The 16480-nt window shown below is 38.6% G+C and overlaps 3 protein-coding genes across 3 annotated transcripts; 2 read left to right on the top strand and 1 right to left on the bottom strand.

Moving 5' to 3' along the window:
* Positions 1 to 2334: 2334 nt before the first annotated feature.
* On the bottom strand, positions 2335 to 4131 carry st6galnac4 (ST6 (alpha-N-acetyl-neuraminyl-2,3-beta-galactosyl-1,3)-N-acetylgalactosaminide alpha-2,6-sialyltransferase 4). Its single transcript, XM_079551783.1, has 5 exons — positions 3864 to 4131; positions 3630 to 3773; positions 3045 to 3454; positions 2872 to 2979; positions 2335 to 2773 (listed from the first exon to the last, which is right to left on the bottom strand). The coding sequence occupies exons 1-5, from the start codon at positions 3969 to 3971 to the stop codon at positions 2587 to 2589; spliced, it is 957 nt and encodes a 318-aa protein (XP_079407909.1). The 5' UTR covers positions 3972 to 4131; the 3' UTR covers positions 2335 to 2586.
* Positions 4132 to 4399: 268 nt separating this feature from the next.
* Positions 4400 to 9526, top strand: miga2 (mitoguardin 2). Its single transcript, XM_079582682.1, has 16 exons — positions 4400 to 4528; positions 5304 to 5530; positions 5795 to 6005; positions 6079 to 6194; positions 6259 to 6373; positions 6456 to 6583; positions 6671 to 6788; positions 6880 to 6986; positions 7073 to 7185; positions 7346 to 7418; positions 7492 to 7578; positions 7647 to 7745; positions 7875 to 8009; positions 8079 to 8132; positions 8214 to 8330; positions 8411 to 9526. Exons 2-16 carry the CDS (start codon positions 5435 to 5437, stop codon positions 8609 to 8611), a joined length of 1770 nt encoding a protein of 589 aa, XP_079438808.1. The 5' UTR covers positions 4400 to 4528; positions 5304 to 5434; the 3' UTR covers positions 8612 to 9526.
* A 1746-nt stretch (positions 9527 to 11272) lies between these two features.
* On the top strand, positions 11273 to 15019 carry dolpp1 (dolichyldiphosphatase 1). The gene is made up of 8 exons (XM_079551745.1): positions 11273 to 11515; positions 12115 to 12215; positions 12309 to 12393; positions 12904 to 13003; positions 13080 to 13178; positions 13312 to 13440; positions 13525 to 13614; positions 13694 to 15019. Exons 1-8 carry the CDS (start codon positions 11440 to 11442, stop codon positions 13728 to 13730), a joined length of 717 nt encoding a protein of 238 aa, XP_079407871.1. The 5' UTR covers positions 11273 to 11439; the 3' UTR covers positions 13731 to 15019.
* The last annotated feature ends 1461 nt before the right edge of the window (positions 15020 to 16480 follow it).

The following is a 16480-nucleotide window of genomic DNA, read 5'->3' as shown; positions in this document are numbered from 1 at the left end:
GTCATGAACTTGCAGGATTGGTTGAGCATTTTTGTGAAAGTGAACCTGCAAGTTGTGCCTATAAGCATGTCCCTGTGACCAATTTGGATTCTAAACATATGGTAGGAAGATTAGGGATGAGTTTGTGCCCCCACCAACATTTCTATTTAATGGTTTCCTCTTTCATTGTTTGAAATGAAAAAAACAAACAAATCAGGGCCTTTAATGATTGAGTACTGCAATGTATTCCTTTGATTTTAGAAAAGTTTCATATTTTAAATACCCTGAATTTAAATACAGTCGCAACTTTTCCGGAATACAGTGACTCAAAATGAGTATTCTAAATTCATGTATTAAATTTTACCCATTTTGTATGGATTTAAGCATATCGTAGTGAAGCTTAAATAACTGAGGACTGGGTTAGGAGTTGAGGATGTTTCTCTTCTATTCACAGATCCAGTTTATGTGATCTTCAACATCTGAAGTCTGCCTTTATGTTTTTGTGTAAACATCTAAGAGAAAAAGCATGAGTTACGGACGGCCTTACTATATCGACTCGTCCATTGTGAAAACATATTTATTTTACTATTTACTGTACAAAAAAATATGTTCACATTTGTATTTGAATTGTATAAGTGACCGCTAAAAATATTACTAACAATACTTTTACTCTAGTTGAAGGAAATAATTACTCAAGTAAACCGGATGAAATGAAGCTAAAGTGGAACATTTTTATATAACTGAACATAACAACACCATAACAATTGAGAAAGAAATCTGAAGATAATATAAAAAACACAAACTTTTCAACTTTATTAAGCTTGTCTCCCACAGTAGTTTTAAAAACTCACTTATTACGCAGCTCTATATTTCACAACAGCTGCCAAGGCCAAGCAGTTACTTTTTGTGGCTAACTGTAGTGCAATAAAACTAAAAAACTAAAACTAGTTTGCAAAAACACCTCCCACCCACAGCACAGGACTGTAGAGGAGCTGAGCAGCTCTTTCAGTGGCAGACTGAAACACACTCAGTGCAATAAGGAGCAGGTCCTTCATCCCCAATACTGTCAGACTGTACACCCCTGTAAAGTAACATGTGCAATAACCTCTTAGCAACGTGCAATAATCCCTATATCTGTGTCACTTTATCAACAACTTGTACTATGACTGTAAGCCTGCACTGCCAATGCTGACATTTTGTATTATTATTATAGTCATAGTTTATTTCATGTTTTATTGTTTATACGTTTTGCCCCCTGCAGGTTTTGGTATTCATTGTATATCAGATACTTCTATTTACTATTTAATTGTTTGCACATTTCCAATCTTATCTGCACGCCCTGAGTGTTGTTCTTGAGAGCTGAATGTAACAAGTGAATTTCTCCATTGTAAGATCAATAAAGCTTATCTTATCTTATTAATATAATAACAGCGATCAATTTTGGTTTGGGCTACCAACATTCAAGCCCAATAAAGCTTTTGTTCATAAACATTCCATACATAATAGGTGAAATTGTTTCTAAACTTACTGAAGCAATGGTTCTCAACCTTTTCTTTACGTGATCCTATTTCAGCAGTTTGGGTATGTTGTCTTATAGTGTATAAACCTGAACAATAAAGCATTCACTACATAGAAAATCTATGTAAATGTTTTAGAATTGATAGACAATAGATTTAAAAATGCCTTGATAGTGTGCTGTTATTATAAAGTGTCATCTTGCATGTAAGAAAATTATTACAAAATGCATCATATTATTACAAAATAAGTTTTTATTACATAATTACGTAAATTGTTTCTTATCTTGAACTGTTATTACATAATGCAGTATTATTACAAAATACAGCTCTAAAACCCCTGTGAAATGAGTGCAGAATCACTGTTCCAATGGCTTCCTGTGTCAAGTAATGGCAATCATAATAAATAAGCAAAGTAGACCTACAAATCTATGTTGAAATGCTGCTCGTCATCACAGTGGTTGACAAATAAGTTAAAAAAAACAATACAAAAATACTTCGGGTCTGGGACTGCAGAACAAAGTACAGTAAATGTGCAACAATAGCCTTCAATGTCCCTTTGAGGACATTCACATAATAGTTAAGTTAATAATAAGAAGCAACAGTCTGCATCGGTTTGTTAAGTGTGGCATTACACACAGTAATAAGATACTTCCAGGTCCAAACTATTGAGCTCCATAAATAAACACAGCAAAAAAAAAAAAACTTTATCTGAATCTCCTCCTGAAATAACAGATAAAAGGCCAAAAACGGGTTTGCACCTAATTAGAGTCATATAGCTCACCATTTCTCCAGGAAAAGTGAATATATTTTTGTGTTTAACATTGTGTATGGGAAAAAATAATTTGATAATTAATGTCAGAAAAGCGTTACTGAAGAAACTCCAGAGTAAAAGTAATATTTCTTTAAGATCAGATGTTTAAAAAGAGCCTTGTGGTCGGCTCTACAGCAGGTTAAAATCAGCCAATCCCATTATAGTAAATAGGACTAAAGTTCCACTGGACCTGGAAGTGGAGCGATGACATCGTCACATAACAAGCGCTGGTTCACATTTGTTTATCTTTCAAATAAAGTCAGTGTTTTGCCACCTCCTTTAAGGCCTCCATGATGGATGTGTAAACTCCATCTTATGACGAGTTGCCCATCTGGCATAGATGGCTTTTTCAGTGATGAAGCGATGCCCTCCTCGCTTGGTGTTTTCATGAACGTTGTACATGCGGCATTCATTGATCCGTTTGCCCCCATAGTAGTGGTATGGAACAACGCTGTGATTGGCTCGACTGTGACAAAAGAAACCAGCAGCACGAGGTTTAAGATTAATAACATACTAATAACAAACGCAGAATTGTTGATAATTAAGTCAATTCAATTTGAGCACCTGCAATAATTATTATCAATCATTCCATACACATGAATGCTGTCACACACATCCAAGGCCAGAATCATTGTGAAAAATCCAGTGCTCAAAAAAGCCCCCGTCTTCATTCTGTAAAATACAAAACATCACTTGCATAGGCGTTGTATACATTAAAGGCAATTCTGTTGTCCTACCGGTTCTTTCCTGTCTCATTCTGAAAGATATTATCACAATATTGAATCTTCTCTCTTGTCACAGAATAGATATTGGCATCTGGATACTTCCTTGCCATTTTCAAAAGAGCATTAAAAATCCTTCCTTTGCCATCTTGTCTCATGTTTCTTTCAGGACCCCAAAAGACATAAGTGGTATTTCTGGATTGTGTAAAATAGTAGATCTCATTTTTAATCAATAAAGGTACACTTGTGTGAGACACAACCCGGATTGTTGTGCGGCTCCCGACATCCTTCTCATATCCTGCTGTGGGGGCATTGTTCATCCTGATCACACATTCTGATTTATCAATTTCTTCCCCAACATCAGCTCCAAGCATCTGTCCTGAGCTAGAGACCAAGGCACACTGGTTGCAGTGCATGTCCAGGAACTGTATAGGAAGAATGAGGTGATACATTAGCATTCACAATTTAATAATCTGAACAATAATTTAAGGAGGAAATTAAATGTGTGGCCTGTGGACTTCAATGAGTAGGCTACGCCAAGAAAGGGGAGATATTTGTATATTATAGAGGCCATCCGTATAATGACCAGTTAGTCCATACCTGGTCCATCCGACCCTCTGTGATCCGAACATAGTCTTTGAGTCCAGTGATGTGCACAGCAACATGGAAGGTGTCTCGTTTTACCACATGCCCGATCCAAAACAAAGTAAGACTTAGGCTAAGCAGACTTAGCCAGCGGAAGTACTGCATCGGGAAAGACAAATAAAGACAAGGCAAGTTGAGTTACAGTATTACTGACTCCAATTTATAATGTGAGTCGATCGACCGGCCTACCTTTGATCGCATGAGGCATTTTAAAGTGCCATGGCTCAGATAACCCATGTTCAGTAATTTCAAACAAAGAACAAGATGATGCCACAGTTGCGATTTCAGTGTCCCCATTGTTGTCTATAGACGTTTTCTTCTTGAAACATGACATAATTGTAGTGAAGTTTTACCTCGTTCATCCATGGTATGTTAAAGTTACACAGGTCCTCATATCCTTCCTAACGGGATCATACACGAGCTGTTGATTTCACGTCAACACCACAATGTCGACACAGACAAGCCTGTGTTTCACACAATAAAACATCCACTGTTTGTTCAAAATGTGCATGTCTTTATTTTGAAAGAGAAACAGGAAAAGCTGCTGCCTTGTCATGTTGTGAAACGACCGTTTACATTTCACATCAAATGAATATTAGTGATTAATCTGTGGCATTATTAATTTGGTCTTTTCACTTATTTTTTTCTCGGAACTGTCTATTTTTATCTAAATGTTTTTGTCCTGCGGTCACTGTAATATGTCTATGGCATGACCATGGATGACCAAAACATATCTTGCGTCGCCTTGCGTGCCTTGTTCACGTTTGGGTCACCCCCCCGCCCCGCCCCTCACCGGCGCCCCTGAATCTGAATGTCCTTTGATTTCATCGCTTCTTGGCTTGTGGATCCCCATGGTACGTTTCTCATCGTACTGGTTCAGTGATCTTTACTATCTGCGGGGTTTGGGGCCTTCTCAGTCTGTGTATTCATACGGGTTATTACATTTACAGTGCCGTGCGGAAAAGCTGATGTTGTGACGGATAAATGGGGAGAGCTAGGCTAACACTGTGCTACTGCTAAAGTCAACCTGTTCTGCTACTGTGCAAGAGCTGCGCATAAAACATGTGTACTGTATCCATTAAGTGTGATTACAATATCTAAATAGCACAAAAAATATAATTCTCCTTTCAATCTGAAGGGCAATAACTGACTATGTTTAATCTTATAGGCTAATGTACTTAGTAATAATATGATATGATATTATTTTACTGGGTAAAATGTTTGTATAAATATACAAATATACGTATTCACCGGGGATAACACATAATGTATACAATTTCCAATGTGGTCCTAATAATAATAATAACAACCATAATGATGATGATGATAATGATGATGATGATGATGATGATGTATTTGTCCTGTGGTGATAGCTACAGACTTTTGTATGATTGCTCTATATGACGATAATAAGCAACAACATGTTTTGTTTTATCTCATACTCCTTCTCTGACTAACTTGACTAACTTGACGAACTTGACTAACTTGCTTCACTATATGCAGAGAAAGAATATACATTTCACTTGTTTTCAATGTAATATGTCATGAAAAGTATTCATAAATAATCAGGTAACCTTATTCTCTACTTCAGCATGTAGTAGTGTGACACATTTGTTTTTATTTTTACAGGATGTGAAAAACTAATCCAATGTGGATCGCCGTACACTCACAAGTTCACCAGCCCTATGGCTGATTTCTGAAAGGGAAAAGTAAAAACGCCAAATTAAATGTGAGCTGTTTGGATTGAAATACTTTGCAACATGTCGCTCCAACGTGCAGATGGGATGTCCATCGCCCATGCTTTGGCCATGACTGTTGCAGAGATCCCTGTGTTTCTGTACTCCACATTTGGACAGGTCAGTTACTCCGCACACACTATGTATTCTACACTAAAACATGTACAATACGGTGACCTCACCACTGGGGCCAGGATGAATGAGAGTGTCGAACACATTGCTATAATACAGTGTGGCCTGTTCACTTGTATTAGTCTTATATGTTTATGAACATTCACTTTCCAACACACAAATCAACAACTTTGACTTGAGTGTAAATCACCAATTATTATAATATACTGTATATATTATATATATATATATATTCTCCCCTCCCTCCTCTAGTCTGTATTTTCACAACTTAAGCTGACGCCAAGCCTAAAGAAGGTGCTGTTTGCCACTGCACTTGGAAGTGTGGCCTTGGCACTCACTGCTCACCAACTTAAACGACGGGGCAGAAAAAGAAAACAGGCAGCCCAAGCAAGAGAGGCCCCGAAGACAGTTGGAATCCCAGAAGCACTGATGAAAACAGGCCGGCCCTCATCACTTAAGAGAGGTTTGTATGACTATCAGGAGGAGATGGCACCGTTTCTTAAGATTTAGTGCATTGACAAAACCTGCACACTCAGGTCCACCCACAGGAAGACAAATGATGAGTCCCAGCACAAGAAGCAATGACACGATGAGTGGGATTTCTTCTCTTGCTCCCAGTAAACATTCAAGTTCCTCACATAGCTTGGCATCTGTAAGTTTTGCACTCAAGCTTGCATCACATTTGTATTTAAACCTAAATAGTGCTTTTGTTTCAGATGCGGGTACCTAGCTCTCCGAATCAATCCGCAAACCCGATTTTGGGAGATGAGCTACTTGTAGAAGAAAGAGGAATATTAGAAGATGCAAATGCGGAGAATCTTTATTTAATGGGTATATCCTAGATCTAACCCAGGTTTTCTTCTGACTTGTTAAATACTATGTTGCTGTGTTACAAACCCTTGTTATGCTTTAGGAATGGAGTTGTTTGAAGAGGCGCTACGGAAATGGGAACAGGCATTGAACATACGTCACAGCACAAACTCCACCTCTAGCAGCAACAGCCTTGCAATACAAGGGGCAATGTGTGAACATCCAGCTCTGGTATATAATCTACTTAATTTACAGTCATTTAAGCCATCCCAAGTAATAGTGGACATTTATATGGAAATGTGAATTTGTCTGTTACAGAATGAAACTCAAAACAAAGTGTTTGCAGAGAAGCTAGAAACGCTACTACACAGGGCGTACCATCTACAAGAAGATTTTGGCAGCAGTATCCCACCAGACAGTGTACTGGCAGACTTTGGTAAGTAAGGAGGATTATCTTAATATACTGACTGAAGAGTAAGGATTTGCACCAAGCACAAGACACAATGTTTCTGCGGTCCTCTTTGCAGAAAGTGAAGGCACTCTAATCTTGCCTCGAGTGGAAAGTTTTCATAGACTCCAAGACGATGATGCAACGACTGTTTCCTCGGATGATTCTTTCTTCTCAGCTGCAGAGGTCCTTTTACCTTTTTTTTTTTATAGATGCCATACACTTACAAAATTAGACACACATTAATTAAACCATATACATTTTTCTTACAGATTTTTGATGCCTTGTCACTAGAAGAAGTTTATCAACCACTGAGGCTAGCAGAACTTTATGAGGAAGCTCTTTCTCTGGTGCGAGAGGGCAAAATAGCGTTCAGATCTTTACGGTAATGTAATCTTCATAATTATGTAATAAAACACCCATTCCAGACATTTTATCATGGATATTCTTTTGAGGAAAAAAGGGTTTACGGTGTGAATCCAATCGTTTTTTGTAAAATGTATTATTACTTTCTACAACTTTAAAGTTTTGTATTTGCATTACAGAACGGAAATACTTGAATGTTTTAGTGACCAAGATTTTCTAGCCAAACTTCACTGTGTGAGACAAGCATTCCAGGTCTGCTCTGTTGCTTCATATCAGCGCAATTATTGTCCCATTTGATTCGACACTAAATTTAGTATTTTAATAGATTCTCCTGTTGGATGAAACCCATAGAACATTTTTCATGGAGACTGGAAAACAAATGGTTGCTGGCTTGATGGTTAAAGCAAACAAAGTAAGGGTACCTCTATTCAAAACACGTTTTCTTATGTACTGTCTAACAGCATGTCTTGTTTTATTCAGAGTCCTAAAGCATTTCTAGAAAGCTATGAGGATATGCTGCTTTACACTAAACGAGAGGAAACATGGCCAACTACCAAGATGGAGTTGGAGGGTCGAGGGGTGAGGATCGTTTACCCAAGTTGCTTGCACTTACAGACATAACCAGCGACTTCATGCTTCAGATTGCTCGACTAGTATTATTATTATTACTACTACAAAACCCTTGTTGAATCTAAATGTGCCCCTTAGGTGGTGTGCATGAACTTCTTTGATGTAGTGTTGGACTTTATCCTGATGGATGCCTTTGAAGACCTGGAAAACCCTCCGTCCTCTGTAGTGGCTGTGTTGAGGAACCGCTGGTTGTCTGACAGCTTTAAAGAAACTGTAATGTCTTTTGTGATTGTTATTATGCACTTTTCCACTCTCTACTGAGCTGACATTTTTCTTTCTTAGGCTTTGGCCACTGCCTGCTGGTCTGTCTTAAAAGCTAAAAGACGACTTCTCATGGCGAGTTAAAGCAAATGTTGTTTTCCTTTTTTCAATTTTTATACCTGTCTTTTCATGTACTTCATCTGTGTTGCTCCTTAGGTTCCCGATGGGTTCATCTCACATTTCTATGCCATATCAGAACACGTAAGCCCGGTTTTGGCATTTGGATTTTTAGGGCCAAGGCAGCATCTAAGTGAAGTGTGCACTGTTTTTAAGGTAAGTGACCCCAACAGAAATTCAGGACCTAACGAATGAATCTTCTCTTATTGAAGTACAACAATTTTCCCTATTCACAGCAACAAATTGTTCAATACCTTAAGGATATGTTTGATCATGACAAAGTCCGCTTCACCTCTGCCAACTGTTTGGCTGAGGACATACTGAACCTCTCTCACCGCCGTAGTGAAATCTTACTTGGGTTTCTGGGAATCGATAGCCTACTCGAGCTCAATGGTGCCCTGCCCCCAGAAACACAGGAAACTCCAGGCCTTCTCTGAAACCGGTACCTTTCCCATTGCTACACCTGACACGTACTGGCCATAAACAAGGAGACCACCAAGAATGAACTAAGAGCTTCCAAAGTTAGATCTCTCATCTACTCCTGCAATGGTATAAGGCAACCGTCTTTACTTTTTTTAAACCACAGTAAACAGAAAATCATAAACTGCTGTATTCAGAGTACAATATACAAGCGTCATAACATTTTTAACAGGGTCATGTTTTAGGAAATTCAAGAAAAAATAAATAGGTTTTGATTATTTGCTTAAGGCATTTTATGCTACTGTTTGACAATGAACTCACTGAAAGCAGCACAGCCATCGCGCTAAGGTTATCACACAGTAAATATATTTATGTTTATGCCATGGAACTCAAAAGACAGTATAATGATATTTTGTGATACATCTACCTCTGAACAGATATTTAGGCTCATTTCATACGGTTAAAAAATAATTTAAACAAAAAATGGTAATAACAGAGTATTATGATTGCAACACTTGAGTCGCTCGAGTGTGTTTAAAAGTATCATCAGTCGACCTTGTGATTTTAGTAACATTAATGGGCTGTGTGTCACGATAAAGGGGCGCTTTTCCACTCAACCCTCACTGAGGACTGAGTGGAAGCGGGTGGGGGAAGGGAGTGGTTTCGGAAAGACCCAGGTAGACCCATATATTGCACCCCTCCCCGCTGTTCACTCTGTTTCTGTCCTTCGAGTAGACTGTTGTTATTAGATGTGAGCCAAGACAGCTGACTTTGTTCAAGAAGCCCCACAATTGAGCGTTACCATGGAGCTCCTGTCACTCACCAAAACCACTCCAATAATATTTAAAGATCAAGAAATGAAGAGATAATAAGTCTCAATTTACCTTTGTTTTTGGGATAATTATGACCCATCTTTGATATTTAATCCAGGTCCAACAATCCATCAAAAAATCAGCTGCATTAATGGCAATTGATGACCGAATATAACGTTTTGTCGCTTTGTCACAAACAATTGTCAATAATTTATCAAGTTAAGTACTGTTCTCCATTTATTATGCTGTATTATACATTATAGATGCATTTTATTGAAGAGCTAAATTCAAAAGGCTTCAGGCCTGCAGAGAAATCTATCGGTAGATATCCGGGCCTTGCTGACTTTGAATGTAAGATGAAGTTTAATTAACAACTGTATGTGATAACGCTTGAAATTCTAATCATCATTGTTGCACTTTATTGAATACACCAAGGCCTTCAGTAGTTGCATAACTCTACAATCAATCACTGCTATCAACCTTTTCAGTTCATTCTTACCTGACAACTTTGCAGAGCATGACAGAAAAAGGAATGGTGTATGTTATAGCCCAGTTTTTTTTTTAAATACCACTGCATGTGTTTAAAAAGATGTGTTTGCATTAGTCGGGGTGACAGTGGTTCAGATGGTGGAGTGGGTCATCTTATAGCTGGAAGGTTAGTGGTTCAGATTCTGGCTCCCGCTGGTGCAGTGTCATTGTGTCCACTCACCTTCTTGCAGTATCTGTGCACAGGTGTATGAATGACAAACATTTAATGGTTTGGCAGAATAGAGATGCAAATGAGATCAGATGTATCCAGATCATTTCCAGCAGGCAGAGGTGTTTCCTCAACTAAATTTACAGAAAAATCACAAGCCACACCACCAAGCGAAAATGTATAAATAAAAGTCTAGTTTCAATTGACTTACTCAGGGTGAGACCTGGGCCTGTTTATTTGAATACCAAGCTGATGTTCTTGCAGGAATTGAAGAAAAGTGCACATGACATTCAAACGTGTACATTGGATGATCTTCCACAGCACACTCGGTGCTTTCTCGAGGCACACATGTGCCACTGCACATTGGTGTGGAAAGACTGCAATAGGACATATCTATAGTATCTTCCTCAATAACATTTTGGTGCGAGAAAGACTTGAAATATTCCAAGCCTGAATAAAGGTCCACAGTAAAACCGGCTAAATGCATCTTATGAATTCATTATACTGACCACTGACACCAAGGAAATGCCAAGTCGGACATTCTGTGATATGAGATCTATTCAGCCTGTGGGCGTCCACTTGCTTAATGTCATTTTAATATCCAGCCCAATGAGCTGATGATTAAAATCTATGGACCACTTAGATTGCCATTGCCTTGTTTATTCATGATTTCATGGTCTTATATGAAGAACTAATTACAAATTCCCCACTTTTGCCTTTGTTGTCATGTTTTGCCAGTACAAAGTGTATATTCTCCATATGAAATCCTATTTTTTGTTACTAAAATATTTATGATTTTTCTATTGTTCCGTCTTTGAAATGTTCAAATCAACAATAAAATGTTCAGCAATAACCCTAGCATTTTCTTTCTATTGAATATCCTTGTTATAGCAACATTCCCCATGACATGACTTGCACGTAAGTTGCAAGAAATGTAGCCCTTCGGTTTTGATTGGTCAAGACATCGTCTGGAAACCAATAACTCTCCCCAAATAGTGCATTTGTTATATTTATATATATATATATATGTATGTATATATTTATATATAAATATAAAATATATATATATATGTATATGTATATATATGTATATATATATGTATATGTACATTTGCACATTTGCACGAGTCCATCGTCTGAGGGTGATTCTGTCTCGCACTGGACATGTTTAATTCATTCAATATTTCTTGTCTATGGGCCACACGGAGATGAGAGGCTGCCTCTGCTATTGGACAGCAGCCCCGGGGCAGGGGTTCGTTTGAACACCAGATTCACTATCCATTGGCCGTACACGTGTCTGGGGCGGGGCGCACTACCCGGGTTGTGTCCGGGTAAGATGGCGTTGGAAGAACAGTGCTCGGCACCACCTCGATGGCGGTCCATATCCTTGACGCATATCGAGTTTGCTGATGGTAAGTAAACATGACGAATTCCCCTGGTCGTTGCTCCGCTCGCTATTACGTGTTTGGTTGAATCAAATAACGAGTCTATTTTCCTGGTGCTGAATGAAACCAGCCGTCGGACGGTTGCTAAATAGTGTGATCGTACAGAGACGCAGCATGCAGGGAATGCACGCGCACTGCCAGATAGTGAGACGACGTTCGCGCATGCGCAGTCGGCATGTTAGACCACGAAATGGACTTGCTAACGCACTAATTTCTCTAATGTTAGTAATAGTAGTTAATTCTCCTCGATCTTTATTGTCCCAATAACACGCGTGTCTCACAACACGACTGCCCAAGTTTGAGTACACACAGTGGACTCTTACTGATCTATGCACTAAATAAACCAAAGTTACACTGCACACACTTGGTTAAGGCTAACCGCGGTGCTAACTGTTGTCTTTATTAAGATATTAATTTATAAAAACAAAACTGCAAATTACGAAGCAAATGAAGTCATTGTTTCGAATGTTAAACATACCATTAATGAATGAGAAGCATGTGTGAGAGATGAGTAACTGTGTCGCCATGAGAGTCTCGTGTGTGAAGTTTCCCTGTCTTCTCTGTAGGTGATCTGACAGGACAAGTGTTGGCCTACATCAGCCTGCTGCCCATAGCAATTCTTGTGGGCTTTGTTACTCTTATTGTGTTCAAAAGGGAACTGCACACGGTGAGGTTTTATTTTTTTGCGTAACAATATTACTTGCATGTAGTAAATGTTCTTTTCATAACAAAAAATATGAATGAACCTGTATGCCAACAGATTTCTTTCTTCACTGGGATCCTCTTTAATGAAGGGGTGAACTGGTTGCTCAAGCACATCTTCAGAGAGCCTCGCCCATGTGCAGGTGAGACCTGGGATGGATGCTTTACATTGCATTTGTACACTGCAAAATTCAGTCTCCAAGTTAATAAGCGTAGACTTATGATGTAGCTTTGTGATTGCAATAGTTCATATAGGCCAGGCATTTCCAGCCTGTAGCTCAGGAGCTGCCTGTAGCAAAACACTTTCTACATTTCCACATACGCCTGATGACTCACATTTTGGATGCATTTATTTTTTGTTCTTAAAATGTTCAACACAATCAGCAAACATTTGGCTTATATCGTAAATTATACAAACAAAATTACAGTAATTAAATATCATCTAATGACTACTAATTCTCCAGGGTGAACTCCACCGAAGTTACATTTTGCAATCTGAAGCATAAGTTGCTCTCTGACATTTCTGTTGCGTAAAAGTAGCTTGGAGTTGGTGGGTTTAAAAAATCACTAAAATAGATACGGGATCTGCAAAAGCAATAACAATGTGTTTACATTTCACATAAAGCAGTTGTGTTATTATTTTTTTCTTGCAGGAGCTCATTCAAATGTGCCCTCAGAATATGGAATGCCTTCCAGTCATTCTCAACTCATCTGGTTCTTTGTTGTTTACTTCTTCCTGTTCCTTTATTTCAGGTAGATGGGTCAAAGATCATGTATATGCTCGCTGTCTGCACTCTGTACTTTAATGTGTGTTTATTTATTTATTTAGAATGCATCAAACAAACAATGCTCGATGTGTGGATCTGCTATGGAGGCACATATTGTCAATCATTTTGCTGGGCATTGCTTTATCAGTGTCCTACAGCAGGTATGTAACTGAACCCACTAAATATAATACACATTAGTTTTTTAATATAATCAATTGAGAAAGACATTTGTCTAATTGTGTTGCAGATGCATCCCTGAATGAATAATTGTTCCCTTTGCTTGCACCTTTTCAGGGTTTATCTGCTTTATCACACGTGGGGTCAGGTTTTCTATGGTGGATTAACTGGTAGTACTATTGGTATCGTATGGTTCTTCTTTACACAAGAGGTGCTGACACCGTTATTCCCCAAAATAGCAGCCTGGTATGAAGTGTCCTAATTTCTGATCATTTTCTGTGTCACCAGAGTAGTCTGTCTGATCTGTCATTCTTATCACTTTTCACTTAGGCCCTTATCAGAATACTTCTTGGTGCGAGACACAAGCCTAATCCCCAACATTCTCTGGTTCGAGTATACAGTAACACGATCAGAAGCGAGGTATTGCATAGCTTTCTACTTGCAGTACTATTTGCTGTTAATGTAAATAATCTACCCTTTTTTTTTCTCTCCTTTTCAGAAACAGACAACGAAAGCTTGGAACAAAACTTCAGTGATAAACTCAAGCGTCTTTGTGACTCTGGATTAAACAATACACGTAAACACAGTTACTTAACGAGACACCGTAATTAATTTAAAAGAAGTTCACACTGGACAGTCATGGTTTGGACTGGCGAGATGAGACACAACTGTTTACAGGTTGCTTAAGAGTGCCTCAGTCTAGCAGAGAGTCGAGTCCGTCCACAGACACCTCTCTTTCTTGTACAACTTGCGCAACATGCTCTAAATGACAAGACTGTGTGAGACGTATCCTATTTAATGATAAATTAATATATATTTTAACTAGGCGCACGCAGACAGTTAAGGTACACTGTACGAATTCAAAGGGCCAAAAACAAAAGTCTTGTTTGATGATGAAAAAGGTGGGTGTATTTGCAGCATGTATTTAATGATTCCTTTTTTTAAATATCATTTTATTGGTTAGCTGATGGGAACATGCGGGAGTGGGGAAATGGTAACTCTAGTTGGTTGAGGTTTGTTGAATTAATACCATTGTTATATATAGAATTTCTATGATTGGTTATGTATTTTAAGTAAAATTTTGCACTTTGTGAAATGTGCTAGTATGACAACAAGTAACACTAGTTCAATGTTAAGACCGGTCCCATTCCTTACATTTGCTACGTGACTTTGACTATGTCCTATAATACTGTATAAGGCTTAAAGCGAACCTGAAACCCGTCTCAATGTCATGTTTTATGGAGCTGCTTTTTCTTGTGTTCATTATTATGAATACATAAAGTAGACTTTGCAGCTGTACGTTTCTATTTTTGCAGTCAAACACACTACGGACTGAAATATTTTCTTATTCCCATACAGTAGCAGACAGAACATTTCAGAGAAAGGTTTTACACTTTTCTTTTGCAGTTTTGTTTCTTGTTCTTTTGGTGTTACGGTAAAAAGTTTTTTTAATGTTTATTCAACACATTCCATATTTTAGTGGCTAATACCCAGTTACCACAGAGGGACTATGTTTTCTTTATATGTTGTGAAGAAAAGGAAAATAAATTCTCAGGTCATCTGTAGCATTAATCTTCATTGTCAACAACTGCAGATAGATAAGCTGAGGACCCCAAGCTGATGTAAAAATGTCATATCTTAGAGGGAACTAGTTCTCTTTTTTTCATGTGTAACCAATATCAGGATTAATTAAATAAGTGTTTATGTAAAATACATGTTCCATCTTTCTTTTGCATGGTTTCAAATGTGTGCTAGCATATCAATAGTCTGATAAGGGTCATTTGGTCTAAAATTGCAAGTCATGTATTCAGAATTATTATATTTGAGATGATTTGTAGTATCATTTATGATTTTTCTATTTTCGCCTATAGCAATGGTGTGGATAACTTTAGTGTGAATGTGTCTGCCAAGTTAAAGAACATATAGGCTCATTGAGTTGCCTTGTGTACAAATGCACAGTATAAATAAACTTGCCTTGCCCAATGCCCAGGTTACTAGTGTTAACAGTATAGCTATGAATTTTGACTAAGATGATTTAAGTCACAGGGTGATCTCCAATCCGTGTGGTCATGATGCATTCCAGTCTTGTTTCTAACTAGGAGTCTTAAAGCTGCACTGTGTAACTTTTATGCTCCAGGACCAATTGCTTTTGGGGTTTCTGGTAGCTTTCCACAGCTGATGGAACCATCTACATTGTTGCGTACATTTCATACAGAAAACTGGCTGGTCATGAATCTAATTAAAAAGCTAATGGTATAGTGGTGTCAAAGATGTGCTGATCCTGTCAGTACTCAAATGGTCTTAGAAACACAAGTCTGACCATGGTAGGAGTGACCAAGCGATGCGTTGAGCTCAGCTCTGGAAATGTAATGTTAGGGTCTCTCTCATCAAGAGCAGTCCCTCTGATCTCATCAGTCCATTAAACCTTAGCAATGTCTCTTGAGCACCTTGTATTTCTGGACACTTCAGGTCCGTTACAGCTGCTGAAAATGACAGCGCGGGTAGATAAAAATCCTGATGGTTTGAACTTATTTTAGACAGTTACATTTGTGTTTTTTCCTCATATCTATTCAAACGACCCTGTTGGCAACACAAATGGCAAACAATGGTGCCGTTCTTCATCACATTTTTTCCCCCTTACCTAATTGTTATATTTCAGTGAAGCAGCAATTTTAATGGAGAAATGCTGGGCTGAAAAGGTTTTATTTTTATTTTTTTAGCTACTGACAAGAAGTGACATAGACAAAGGTAAAGTTCCATAGCAGTTTGACACACTCATTTTCCAATGACTTAAAAAGATTCAAAGATTTTATTTGTCAATTCATTTCTCAATGAATCGAAATAGTTCATTCTCTCGTCCTTGTTGTGGAGCAGGGGGTGGGGAGTAAGGGGTGGAAGCACAGATAGGGCAGGGATGGGAGAGAGTTCAGCTTCCCGATAGCCTGCATTAAACTGTTCTTCAGTTGGGCCCTGAGTCGACTGGACCTGGCCGTGGATGCCGCACTCTCCTCCCAGAAGGCATTACTTTGAAGAGACTGTGATGGGTGCGTCGGGCCCCTGGTGATTCTGACGGCTTTGCGGGTGAGGCGAGTCGAGTACATGTCCTTCTCCACTGCTCTCATGATGTGCTGGAGGCTCCTTCAGCAGGAGGCAGTGCGCCGTCCCACAGGAGGCTCTATCGTCCCTCTGGAGAAGTTGCACATAACGGAGGCTGGGACTCTGGCTCTTCTTAACTTGTGGATAGTAGAGACGCTGATTACTTCTCTTGACCATGGTTAATTCTATA

The sequence above is a fragment of the Gobius niger genome, assembly GCF_951799975.1.
Source record: "Gobius niger genome assembly, chromosome: 2".
In the NCBI taxonomy this organism is placed as follows: Eukaryota; Metazoa; Chordata; class Actinopteri; order Gobiiformes; family Gobiidae; genus Gobius; species Gobius niger.
Note: the sequence above shows the minus strand (reverse complement) of the source record. Positions and strands in the feature narration are given on the sequence as shown.